The sequence below is a fragment of the Panthera uncia genome (assembly GCF_023721935.1).
Source record: "Panthera uncia isolate 11264 chromosome A1 unlocalized genomic scaffold, Puncia_PCG_1.0 HiC_scaffold_17, whole genome shotgun sequence".
Classification (NCBI taxonomy): Eukaryota; Metazoa; Chordata; class Mammalia; order Carnivora; family Felidae; genus Panthera; species Panthera uncia.
This window is the reverse complement of record NW_026057577.1, coordinates 61,830,570-61,844,518: the sequence shown is the minus strand read 5'-3', so window position 1 is coordinate 61,844,518 and position 13,949 is coordinate 61,830,570. Positions and strand designations below refer to the sequence as shown.

Here is a 13,949-nt window from a genome sequence, read left to right as displayed (position 1 = left end):
ATACAACTAAAGAAACATACAGATAATGCAAACACTAAAGACTATACTGGATATAAAAATCTAGATAATCTGAAAATGCAGACAGAGCTTCCATTTTTTTTCATCATTCACCTTGTCAAACCCAGCATTCCATATAAGGCTTCTATCAGGGTGGTAATCACTGTTTTTCTCAATGTAAATGTATAATGAACAAACTCACTTTGGTAGCATAAGTCAAAAGAATCCTTAAGCCATGTTGATATAGACAAGGTAACATGGATACAGCAAAGTGAGGTATAAAATCTGGGTAATTCAAGATATACTTTCCACCCCTCACCATTACTTGTGATTTAATTACAATGTTTCATGAAACTTTAAAAAATATGTTTTAATGATATTTAATTCTACTTTCCTTTTTTAAAATTTTTATTAAAATGTTTTCAACATTTATTTATTATTGAGAGACAGAGCATGAGCATGGGAGGGGCAGAGAGAGAGGGGAAGACACAGAATGTGAAGCAAGCTCCAGGCTCTGGGCTATCAGCACAGAGCCCGACGCGGGGCTTGAACTCACAAACTGCGAGATCATGACCTGACCTAACGTCGGATACTTAACCGACTGAGCCACCCAGGTGCCCCTAATTCTACTTTCTTCCTCACTTACAGATACCAAGGTCCATTTAACACTTATGACAAAATATGATCAAAGACCACCAAAAATATGATCAAAGACCACCATTTCATTCAGGGGAGATTGTATTAGACATATTCTTTATCTCCTTAAAATGGGGAAAGTACAGAGGCTTAAAGCATCCCCTTCCCCAGGAATGTCTATTTTAGCAAGCTGTGTGCAACTCAGAAAGCCTTCACTTTACCAGTAACGTTCAACTCTCACTGTGCGTCAAAATCACATGAGATGCATTTAAAAATACAGATATCTAGTAACGAGAAATAAATAAATGAAGCAAATTTAAGAAAAAAAACGAACAGGGGCGCCTGGGTGGCGCAGTCGGTTAAGCGTCCGACTTCAGCCAGGTCACGATCTCACAGTCCGTGAGTTCGAGCCCCGCGTCAGGCTCTGGGCTGATGGCTCGGAGCCTGGAGCCTGTTTCCGATTCTGTGTCTCCCTCTCTCTCTGCCCCTCCCCCGTTCATGCTCTGCCTCTCTCTGTCCCAAAAATAAATAAAAAACATTGAAAAAAAAAAATTAAAAAAAAAAAAAAAAAAAAGAAAAAAAACGAACAAAAAATACAAATGCCTGAGCCCCTCGACTAGAAATCCAGATTTAAGTTGTATGATGAGGGATGAGGTAGTAGGTATTTTTATTTAGAGGCTCCCTGGTTATTCTAACATACAGCCAGTGTTGAGAAGCAGTGTGGGAAATATTTATGCACTGGACCATTTCCTGGTGTTTCTCAAAATCCCCTGCTCAGGATGGTGTCATGGTTGGTTAGCTGGCTAGTGCCTGGTTGGTGTAGCTCTGGGCCCTCCTGGGTAAGCAGGGTGGTGGCTCACTGAAGCAATGAGTGCCCAGAGTTTACTGTGAGGCCAAATCTAAAGATGCTTCTTATATTAACTTATTTCATATTACTTCTATTTTTTTTTTACTACAGCAAGCAAATAGCCTTTATTATACATTTTTGCTTCCTAATTATTTCAAGTTGCCTTCTCTATTAAGCTATAGATTGTGTTATCTTCTTTTCTCCAGCCACATAATAGCTTGATTGAATGGCTTTATTTCAACATCTCCAATTATTTCCTGGAATTGAGTGTGAAGAGATGAGAAGAGAATGTTTCATCTGCAGATAGTAAATGGCTTCCCTACAGAGCAGAGCAATGTAAGACTGCACCATAGTGAAACATGATGGCTATACTATATTCCGTTATACTCTACAGAAATATACGATAATAATATATTTCCTTTTTCCTCCCGCAACTTAGAAAAAAACAAAATCTTCAGAAATTTACTATATGTAGAATATGGCCAAAGCAACTAAATCACTCCATGAGAAACTAAGAAGACTGTGGTACAAAGCCAACAGATGAAGCCAGTAGAAGCCAGTCAAGACAGCATGTACTAATGATACATGTAGGCAAGCAAGTCTAGGTATAATAGACATGATAGGTCAAATTTTCATAGACACAGATGCTGAGATATAATTAAACTTTTCCTCTCACTCCAGAGGTTCTTTCTTTCCTATTTAGACTTTCAATTATTTACGGAGAAATACTTTATACCTATTGCATTTATTCAAGCAATTATTTAGAAGGTTCGCCATAATTTATTTTCCTCCCAAGAATCAAATCATTCTTTTGAAGAACAATTACAGCCTTCTTGCCATAGATAGGTGTGTTCCTCCTGATTCATACTCAAAAAGTCTAAACATTGGCATATCTAAGGAACACCACTTTTTAATACAATAAAGTACTCAGTTATCTACATGATATCCTGGGATGAAAGACCATTTCACATTTTCTGTCACCTCAGTTATGTTAAAAATTCAAAGTCCTTAAATACAAATGAAAAAAAATATATATATATACAACAGTTTTTTACCAAACACATCCCCATCCTTGCTCCCCAGCCAGGGCCCCATTCTTGGAATCATTCTTCCAATGAAGCCACTGAATAACCAACCCTTCTTCTTGGACCTGACAAACTGACTTCACTGCCGTGTAATGTTATACACTTTGTAAACTGACAAAAAATAGGCAAGCCTTATTAAAAACATAACATTTTCAGCTTTACCTCATTAAAATGAAACCTCAGGGAGCATTTTTTCCCCTTTTCCTTTATCCCTCTTGCTCCTCTCACGATGCACGTCTCTCCCCTTGGCTACATCCCTCCCCTCAAAAACGTTCTGAACACTGTCTGGGCCCATGAATACATTTTTTATTCATTGCACAAATGAATGATCTAAGAGCTATTAAGAAAGAAGAATGTAATCCCTGTGTAGAGAACTGGGGGTTTCCTTGACAACAACAAAAAGACAGCAGGGAATGTCCATGCATTCCATGAATATGCAAGAAGAGACTAGGCCCAGTACCTGGACAATTTTATAAAAAATTTGTAAAAATATCTTTTTCTTTGGGAAAAAAAATGGATTGGTAGTTATCAAAAACATAAGCCCAAGTTTTTTCACACACGAAAAAGAGCAGAAAGCTAAAGATTCTACATATAGGTACTGACGAATCAATACTATATTTAAATTTTAAATAAGGGTTGCAGCTGCTTCTGATTTGCACCCAAAACGGCATCACCCTAGACAAACACAATTCATAGAGGATTAAAATTTTAAAAAGCTCTTACAGTCACACAGATACTATGGTGTAATTACAATTGGCTCCCTGCGGTATAAATCCCGAATTTTAAGATAATTCCATTTTTTACCTATTTACAGTACAAAACCATCTAAGTGTTCCTACCTTTACAAGTCCAGAATAAAATAATTACTAAAGCAGAGACGGGATTAATTTGTACTAAGTAGTTCCCATGTGTCAGGCACTATGCTTGGTGCTTTGTTGTCATGAAATATTAACTCTATTATATCTCTACCACAGTGATGGGCAAACCCTTGAAGAGATCCCTTTATCCTTGAAGCAACCTAGTGAGTTTGTAGTATTGTTGTATATTTTTAACATTATAACAACTGAGGCTTCTGGAGATAAAGCAATTTTTAAGGCCAAACAGAGTGAAATAACAATGCTGACAAAGAACTCAGGACTGTTTCCAAGGCTCTTTACACTGTCAACTGTCTTTTCCGTGTATCCTATGAACGCAACAGACTATCTACCCATGTTCATTTAGAACGTCACAGAGCGTGCTCCAAAAATCCAGTTCTAGTGTAGTATCTTGTACATGGTAATTACCTGACTTGAGTAAAAGAGAAAAAAATATATTGGTATATTATATGTACAGGTGTGTATATATGTATGCGTGTGTGTGTGTGTGTGTGTGTGTGTGTATAGGTAGGTGATCATTTTCCTTGTTTCATAATCTCTGTGGCTTGGAAAAAAGAGTATGGGTCAAAGTTTAGGTAGTACTACTCCTTCTATACATAATACCCATTACATCTATTTAGCTGGCAAAAAGTTCTGACAAAGAAATTAAGAAATTTCTGGGTCCACACCATGGATAAATAAAAGAAGGACTGACTCCAGACTCTCCAATCTCTAGCACTTGTTTCTGTAATACTAGTGGTCAAAAATCACTTGAATTAGATGTTATAAACCTTTAACTCACCTTTTAGAGTACGTAGCCCACCCTTCGTAAAGTAGCTTTATGCCATTTAACTTTAAAGGTGTGTCACTTTGAACCATGACATGGGAATACATTTTGGAAAGTTAAACATATTTAATCTACAGAAGATGCTACATTTGTCAAAAAAGCATGAATCACTGAAGGATAAGAAAGTAGGATGAGAACACTGCCTCCTGAAGAAGTTGGCTGAATATCTCTGGTTTCCACACACTGTGCAGGTTTCTAGGTGAATACTAAGAAGGCATTCATCTTCCAAAGCAGGCTGTGACCCTCTGTCATACTGGTGCTATTTAGAAAAATGTCTGATTATATTTGTGGCTCCTTAGTCCCCACTGATGAGCCTCTGTTAGGCAGCAAAAGGTTAATAACTGGTTTCCAGTAATATGTTTTTGATCTTCCTCTCCAACAAGGACCCAGCTGAAGCCTTATCCTTCTCACAGTATATTCTCTGACCTCTATGCCTCCAGTGATTCCTTCATTCACTGACCCTAGCTGCCATTTATAGCTGGTACCACATCACCTTGTGTGTAACTATATGTTTCCATACTGCAGTTATGTTTGATTGTGTTAATATTGGCTCCCCAGAAATGCTCTATGCCTTTAAAGTCCTTGGAAGCAGGGTTTATGGTTTATGTTTATTCTGTGCCTCTTGTAATATCTGTCAAAGGACTAGGCGTGTTGTAGCTTTGCCTTTACCAAGATAAACCTTGCTTGACTATGCTATGCTGGAAGACAGTGTGTGCCTTTCTCTCGAGTTCATTGCCAGTGACAGATAAGTGGTATTTTCCTTTAAATAAAGCCCCACCTCAGTAGTAGTTGTGATAACACTAAGTTGTAACGGCAAATGCTATTTTCAGAAAGAATAGGCATCGGATCATGTTAGGAAGATAATAAAGTTCTTTTTAGTTATCTTTGGAACATGTCTTTTATTATTAAACTTTAACTTGTGAAGAAACAATTTCAGTTTTTTGAATTGTATCTCGAGGTGGGTGGGTTAATAAAACATTCATAGAGCATTTAAAGAAATTGACAGTCTACTATGTGTTTGTGTCTGCATGTCTATATGTGAGCAGTGTGTGCATGTATATGTTACACATAAAAAATATTTCACTTAGAAGGACTTTCTAAAAAAGGTAACCGCTGGTCTGTAATGTAGTGTTAAACTCACTAATAAATTTAGTAACACTAAGGTCAATTCTTTTCTTCGTAGTATAGAAACAAAGGGAAGAGAGTCTCTTCCCTTTTCATTATTTGACTATTAGAAGAGGAACTTGATCCTTTTCTAGATTTCAGGCAGCCAAGGAGAGATGGGGAAAGCCATCCTAATTCCCTCCAGAAAAAAGAGAAAGTGCTTCTCTGGCAGGGAGCCATAGCTGGAGACCAGCAAAGGGAACCATCATGTGTGCAAGCGCTGGCCCCATCCAATTTCAGGGATGTGTTCAGAAATTCTGAAGGGAAGAAGCAGCCCAGAACCAGCGCCACAAATTTCAGGATGCTGTTCTCTTGCTATGGCAGGTACTTGAATAGCATCCGCAGCCCCCAATATTAGCAGCAAACTAAACACAAACCATGAGCCTCCGTTCCCTATTTGCAGTACTTTCCCTAGTTGTCTCACAAATTATCTCTGAAGTTCAAACATGAAAATATATGTAGACCATGCCCCGAAAGTATCGAGCTCCAAGTGTGAGCCCGATGATGACTTAGCTCTGCACATACACATGATGTTCTGAAATGTAACTATACATTACTTTGATTATGCACAGGCATTGGTAAGATTGAAACTAGACTTGCTTCATTTGCTTTATTCAGCAACACACAAAGTTATTTAAAGGTAAACATCAAGATGTATATTATGATACTGAGATAAAAGTATTGATAATCAGACCAATTTAAAAAATGTTCTCAAGTTAAATTAATTCATTCAGGAATGAATTATTATTGCTGCTTTCTTTTGAATTCACTAGAAATTATTCTTTTTCTAGCTGTGTTTTGAGGTACATGTTATTTTACTTTAAAAAAATTTTTTTAATGTTTTATTTATTTTTGAGAGAGAGAGAAAGACAGAGTGCGAGTGGGGGAGGGGCAAAGAGAGAAGGAAACACAGAATCTGAAGCTGGCTCCAGGCTCTGAGCTGTCAGCGCAGAGCCCAACGCAGGGATTGAACTCACGGACCGCGAGCTCATGACCTGAGCTGCACTCAGACACTTAACCGACTAAGCCACCCAGGTGTCCCATGAGGTACATGTTATTTTAGAAACTGCCACAAAATAAGATCTGATTCCTGATCTCCTCTCAAATATGAACGTGAACGGTGCAGTGTTGGGGTACAGTGGGGAACAGAGCTGCCTTTCAAATATTAACCAGAAGAGCCACTCTTTCATGTGCTCAAAATATAGTGTCCCTAATAAGATTTTGTTTGGAGAAAGGAATCTGATATAATAAAAAATCTTAAAGTAATTTTTCTACATTATAAATGTTATAAAAATGAAAAATACATGATTTTTAAAAATTATATGAAGCTGGGGCACCTGGGTGGCTCCGTCGGTTAAGCATATGACTTTGGCTCAAGTGGTGATCTCGTGGTTCGTGGGTTCGAGTTCCACGTCAGGCTCTGTGCTAACAGCTCACCGTCTGGAGCTGCCTAGAATTCAGTCTCCCTCCTCCTTTGCCCCTCCCTCCTCTCACTCTGTCTCTCTCTCTCAAAAAAAAAAAAAAATTATATGAAGCTATCTTGTATAAACGTTGTCTTTCAAAAAATGATGACTGCGCACCCAATGATACAAATATTGCCATTCGCCCAGACATCTATCTCCTGTTCCCAGAGCCAACATCCCTTATCCTTCATCCTGTCCTCAGTGATATTAGCATTATGTACACTGCTCCAAAGTACAGATACAAATGCAGGAGGAATTGGTAATATGAGAGTTATTTCTGAATGATATAAGCAATAAGGTACCATAATTACCAATAAGGAAACCGAGCAAAATGAATTCTAATTTAGAGGCCAAAATTATCTTTCTCAAAATCTCACTAATTTTTAATACCATTACATTAATAATTTTATCAATACCTTAATACTTATGTCATTTTAGTTTAATATTGGCCTTACACCTGCCTTATACTTAGATGTAAATTATAAAACTATCAAAAAAGACCACCTGACAAAACAAATAGTATCAAGCTGGCCTGACAAATAGGATGTTGTATATACAAACACATTTTAAAAAAACAAACTAATAAGCCATCTATTTTAAGGTTATAACTATGAGCATTTGCATAATAACATTCAAATTTAATATCTGCACATTTACAAATTATCCTTTGGTTTAAAGATAACAGTATACCAGTTTTTCAAAACATTCACAGTTCTGTCACCCCAATGTGTGACACTTCAGATGATACAGGGGAGCATTCTTTAAAAAAAAGAAAAAAAAAAGCCCAGAATTGAAAAAACTTTCTACACCATTAAATCCTGTAGACTTCATACATGTTCACAAAGAAAAGCTTTCAATAATTTTTCAAAATGCAGGTGTGCAAATTACTCCTGAAGTAGACAGGAGTCATGTTTTCAGTATCCCCCGAACCACTGTTAAACACACCCCATAGCATTTTTCAGCTCATAAAACTTTTATGAGCTGAAAAGTTCCTTCAGATTTTTTTAACTGCTAACTACAGTTGCCCTCCAGCAACAGCACCTTAAGCTGCTATTAAGATCCATTTCAGCAAATATAACATAAACGTGTCTTGAGTAGCATGTTTTGTTTCACAGTAGTAAAAAAAAAATCGAGATTTACATGACTTGCTGAGCACAGCAAAAAATTATGAATGCCTTGGTTTAGTGTAGCACGGGTGGCATTTTTGCTTACTTGGGCATATAGTACATGTAGAGGGGGGTTCTATGTTTGTGAATAGATTTATACAAGTTCATACGTGAACCAAGGATTTTCCAATCTGGGAAAATGTGCCTTGATACATAAAAAGTTGGTTTCCAGGCACATGTGTATTTTTCCTTATTAACGTACACCTGCCTTAGAACTCATTAATTTAACATCTGCTTTAAGGTTTTCCGTTGCCAAAGTTCAAGATGCTTAAAAAATTAACTTTCTCGTGTAAAAGAAGCAAAATTAGTAAAAGTCAGCAGTTGGAGCTGAGTAAACCTTGTTGTCTTATCAAGACAATAAACAATGCTTTTAGTCCGAAGGAGAATGGCCTCTTTCAAGTGTACAAAAATGATAGGTAGATGTAAGATAGAGAAAAAGGGAGACAGAGAGACGCGGGGAGGGAACGAGATAACTCCAGGCTATAGCTCTATCTCTTCCCCCGGCCCCCGCCCTACTACCCACACACCGGAATCTCCTCCTGATGGAGAATCCCAACCATTCCCTTTGCAGACTTTTCTGACCTATTGTTATCAATGCTGAAGGAAAACTAGTATGAGAGAGAATCATGGCCCCATGTTTTCAAAGTGGAAGAAGGCAGAGGACACACCTAGGCATGTCTCCCAGACCAGCTGAATTAAGTTCACACCTCAAATATAAACATGCACCTTTGTATAAAACGGTTTCTGGGTTAGTTACTCAGAACCACCATTTTGAGTCACCATTTATAAACTTAGATTTTTTCTTTTATGACTGCCAATTTTTCCAGGAAGATAAAGTTTCACACTTTCTATTTTTTAACTCGATCACCCTAACCTTATCACACAGTTTCCCATTTAGAAAAGTTTTTAAGTGCAGAATGGTTTTACTGTTTCCTATATTATTTGATTCAGCGTAGAATCTACGTTAACATGAGAGTAATCTAAATTGGGAAAAACTTCTGCATAGTCAGTCTTTCTAATCCTAGTTTCAAAAGGTGGAAAGGGAATGTAAGAAACAGGAAACATGAGATAGTTTCCAAGAAACTATCATTAGCAGAACAATAATGTCCAATCCTGGCCTCTTTCAACTGTACTAGACAGTGGACATTACCTTCAATACTCTGGGAATGTATTTCTTTCTACTTACTGCTCTGCAAGAGGCTTTACACTGAGAAAGTTCTAGATACTATGACTGTGAAGTTGCCACCTACAGCAATGGAAGCCAGCTGACCTGACGAATAGAGCGACCAGTTTGTTTCCAATAGGTACACTCCAATAGGTATCCTCTAATGAGGATAGCATCACTTTTAAGAAAATGACACCCTGAGGGGAATGTCTTACCAGCAAGAGAGAGAACCTGCTAAAAAAAAAATTCTTCTAGCCCAACCTCTCAGACCCCGGTAAAGGAAAAATCACTATTCTTTCAAATCACATATTTAAACTAGTATATAGCAATTTAACTAAAATCAGTGATCTTAACTTCTAAATTAAAAAAATACAAACCTGAATTGATCTATTAAACTGTATGCACTATGTGTTCTCAGCTCAGCTTACCAAATTCAAAAGATGGTGTGGTCTGACCTTTAGGAAGGAATAAGTTGCATTTGATAATGAAAATGGCAAGTATTATTCGATGTAAAGAAACTGTTTTTAGGAATTTTGCTGGAGAGATAAATAAAATATTTGAGCAGAATAGAAGGCATCATAAAAATTTCTAGAGATAAAACAATGATATCATAAAATAAGTAACATTACAGCCTGTTTTTTAAGGAGCAGAAGTAATGCTGACATATCCATATCTGAAATTATATGTGACACAATGAATTATAGCATTTCCTAGAACTGAGCTAGATTGTATTTGTTGTAAATATTCAGAGCCTTATTAAAATACCCAAGAGACAACAGCTTAACAGTATGTTGAACTTTCATAAAATAACATTTAAACTACAGACCTGTTACCCACCCCACAAGCTGTACAACAAACCTACAAAATCCTGGGAGAGAAAACGCAAAGCAAACCTGTAGACATCTTTCTATCAGCCTTAGACATGTGCCAATACAGTTTTAGCTGTCCACAATGTAAGTGCTGAAGGTTAATAAAGACCGATGGAATGTTAACACAGTCTAGTACTACACTTGAGTAGTAATGCATGGAAAGACACTGAAATTAAAACATTTTGTTCTGCATGTTCTGAAGTGATGTAACAGTGATGATTGGTTATATTAGATGACAAAGCAGGGCTTCTTAGAACTTTAAAAAACACACTCGTATCTAACATTCTTCCAAATAACATATTCTTCCAATTCTTGTACAAATATATGCAGCTAAAATACAGAAATTTTCACACTCCAGTTATCTTCTAATGGCAGCATTTGGTATGTTGATTTTTTTTTTTTCCAAAAGTAATTTTCAAGATAAAATGCAGATTGCCTTGACTGGTATGTCTAGAAAGCAAAGACTTACCTGTCTTGTTTTCTCTGACCTCAATAATATAAACATTTATGTCAGGGTGGAATTTTGTCCCTGCTGGGGGTTCTGGAGTGGAAAGCGCCTGAGGTCTGAAGGCCTCTTTGCCTTCCACAGTGGGTGGTCTTGTTGGCTGGGTAGCAGATGGAGTACTTGAAGTTGTGAAATACTCTCTATCAATATCAGTTTCTGTTTCCTTCACTACAACATCCTCGAGTGTAGTGGGAGGAACACGAGATGTTGATTCTCCAATGATTACCATGTCTCTGGTTGTTTCTTCTCCGGGCTCCCTGTCAATGAGAGGCGGTTTCTCAGTGGGTGCTGGAGATGGCTTGGATGAAGTCGTGTGGAGTCTTTCTACTGAACTGAAGGTGGCAGTGATATCACTTGGAACAGTGGCTTTAATTGTTGAAAATTTGGGTATTTCTGTGGCTTTGGGCTTTTCAAATAATCCTGAGCCTAAATCCATATAATCTAGAGATGTTTTCTCTCTTTTCTCGGTAGTGGTTTCCTCTATAAGCTGGGTAACATGGGTGCCGAAAGGTGATACAAATCCCCCTGGACTAGTACTTTCTGTTTCATACTTTCGTTCAGGCTCTGGACTTAAAGACACCTCTGACCCTATGCTTGGCATTAGTGTTACTGCTTCATCAGTTTCTGCTTTGTGCTCGGTGACAGCACCAGGTGGATAAGACATACTATGCTCAATTTTTCCAACTGGAGTTGTTTCTAAAACTGGGACTCTCTCAGAACCTGTCACCAATCTGTCTTCAGAGACTGTGTATGCTGACCCATCACTCTCTTGTTCATCTAAAGGTGTTGCTGCCTCCTTGGCTGTGTCAACTGAAGAACTGAGAGTAGGAACTGGTTTCTCTGAAGTCTGTTCTTCCCAAGGGAATTCTTCTTGAATTGTTCCCTGCATGATTTTTGTTGTTGTTCTTAGACTCTCAGGAGAAGGAGTTGCTTCAAGATGAGTCTGATCAATGACATGTATGTCTTGAGAGGGTGCACCCAGAACTTCACCTTCTGAGGGAACAGAAGGTACCAACACTCCCCATTCTGTCTTGGGAATTACAGAAAGAGGAATGGTATGGGAAGTGTCTACATAAGTAGTAGATTCTTGGGTGCTACTATAATTAACAAATGCCAATCCTTCTACTTCCGAAGTCTGGGCAAATTGGGGGACAGTAGATACTGGCTTAGAGACATCCCTATATTCTCCTTCATCCAAAGCACTTCCTTCTGTAGTTGCATAAACAACTTGGCCTTCCATGCTTGTGACAAGTGGAACTCTTTCTTTGATTGTAGAATCTCTCAAAGTTGGCTTTTCTGCAATACTAGTTAACATAGTTGGCTGAAATCCAACTGTGAATTTTCCATGGCCTGTTGTATCTTCCTCAGTTAACTCCTCTAATGGCTTTTGAGTACTATCTGGAAAAAGAGTAAATTCATCTCCTCCATCTTCAGTGAAACTTGGGATTTCTTTATCATTTCCACTCACTTCTGTAGTAGTGAGTAAGGCAGGGGGGAATCTTGGAGGGCCTGCATGTTCTGTGAACTCTAAAGGCTTCAATGTTGTATTATCTTCATCCCATGCCCATTTTGATATAGTGACCACCTCCACATTTAAAGTGCTGTGGCTCAAATGTGTTGTCGTAATACCCTCATCATACTTTGTAGTTTCTTGATAGCCATCTGTTTCTAATTCAACTGGTGTTGTCATAAAGTCTTCCTCCACATCTCTTGCTTCTGGGGGCTTTGTTGTTGTCAGTGCTGGAGAATAAAAAGGTTTGGTCATTTCCACTGAATACTCTGTAAGATGAACTTGCTCTGAGGAAGTGGTCGAGAACTGCATTCCAGAGAAGTCGTCTTCCTCTATTTTTCCTACAAATGGATCTTTTGTAATCTTTTCCTGTATCTCATCATCAGTGTAAGTATCTGTTTTCAACTCTGGACTTAGTGTTCCTGTTCTTTCTCTTCCTTGTGCCATTTCTGTTTGTGGAGAGGGGTAAATAACTGTGGATATTCCCTCGACTAATCTTTTATCACCAGAATAAGGAAACAATTGTACTTCTGTATGATGCTGTGATGGGAAAGGTGTAGTAGACACATACTGGCCAAAAAAATCTTCAGTTATCCTTCCATTAGTTTGTTTCTCTTCCCATTTGTCCGTAGATGATTCATTACTGTCAGGCAGAGTTACAGGTGAAATAATTGTTGAGGCTGAGACTGACTCCCTGTCCTCTAGTTGAGTGGAGGTGGTGTCTTCTGATGTCTTTGACACTGTAACAACTTCAGGTATTTGGCTCAAGACCAAGGTGCTCTGACCAGATCTAACTGTAAATGTTCTGTCTTCCCTGTCATCTTCTCCCACGGTGAATCCATAGTGGCTTGTGGTCACAGATTCAGAAATAGCGCTTACTGTTTTCTTTTCAGTTTTGGATTCCAACGTCATTGTTGTAGATACAAATGGTGTTTCAGTTGCAGAGAATTCCTTGGAAGGAATGTGCTTTGAGATTTCCATAGATGTTACCAAGGGACCCACTTCTATTTGTTCAATTTGGGTAACTGATTCTCGTGTTTGTATGTCTTCCCTGACACCATCCCATGAATCAGGAGCAGGACGGGGGATGACGGTTGTACTTTGGGGTGCTTCTTCCCTAATTTCAGATATGTCTGGCTCTCCAAGTGGTCCTGATGCAGAAGGTGAGTAGTAGTCCAAATCCCAAGGCTTTCTGGTACTCCCAGCAGGTGTGGATGATTCGGTGGCTACTCTGTGTGTGACAGCTTGAGACTGAACTGTGGTTTTCTGTTCAAAACTGACTATATTTCCCACAGGAGGGAACTTTGTTTTAATTATAGGTAAGTCAGTGATTAAAGGGATGACTGGTGTTGTTCTGTCAGGTACCATTTGTAGTTCTTCAGAAAAACTGGATGATGCAGTTTCTGCAAGGATATTCAGTTCGATGGTTGTAGCCTCTGATATATTCTGTTTAGCTAGAAAAATAATTTCAAAGAGTTGATTAGACAAGTCACTAATAAAAAGTTGTACGTCCAGTGTTTGTCAAGTGCTGCTGTGTACTTTGGGGTGACCCAAAAGCATTTGTGATGAAGGGAATCTAGAAACTATAATTAAATTAACTCAGACAATTAAACATTTTATAGTCACAAACTGATCACTTGTTTCATATCGTAAGGGTTGTCACTGCTTTTACCCATAAGTATGAATAACTGTTTTTGGTTAGGGAAAATGAATATTATGTATTTTAAGATAAAGAGAAGTCCAAAAAAATATGAATGTAGAGTTTGGAAACAGTGGATAGGTTACTTATCAGAAACTACAGCAGCAAATCAAAGCCTAGTAGGAAAACTTGGTAATACTAC

General features: G+C 38.1%; 1 protein-coding gene across 4 annotated transcripts in view; it reads right to left on the bottom strand.

Moving 5' to 3' along the window:
• The window catches only part of VCAN (versican), a 120,417-nt gene that overhangs the window by 60,804 nt on the left and 45,664 nt on the right, over window positions 1-13,949 (bottom strand). For 3 of the 4 annotated variants that reach the window (XM_049649762.1, XM_049649761.1, XM_049649760.1), the window contains one exon: window positions 10,563-13,562. The exons of the other annotated variant lie outside the window; for it this stretch is intronic. In XM_049649762.1, coding sequence (XP_049505719.1) covers window positions 10,563-13,562 — 3,000 coding nt within the window. The remainder of the gene's footprint in view (window positions 1-10,562; window positions 13,563-13,949) is intronic. 4 annotated transcript variants of the gene reach the window in all.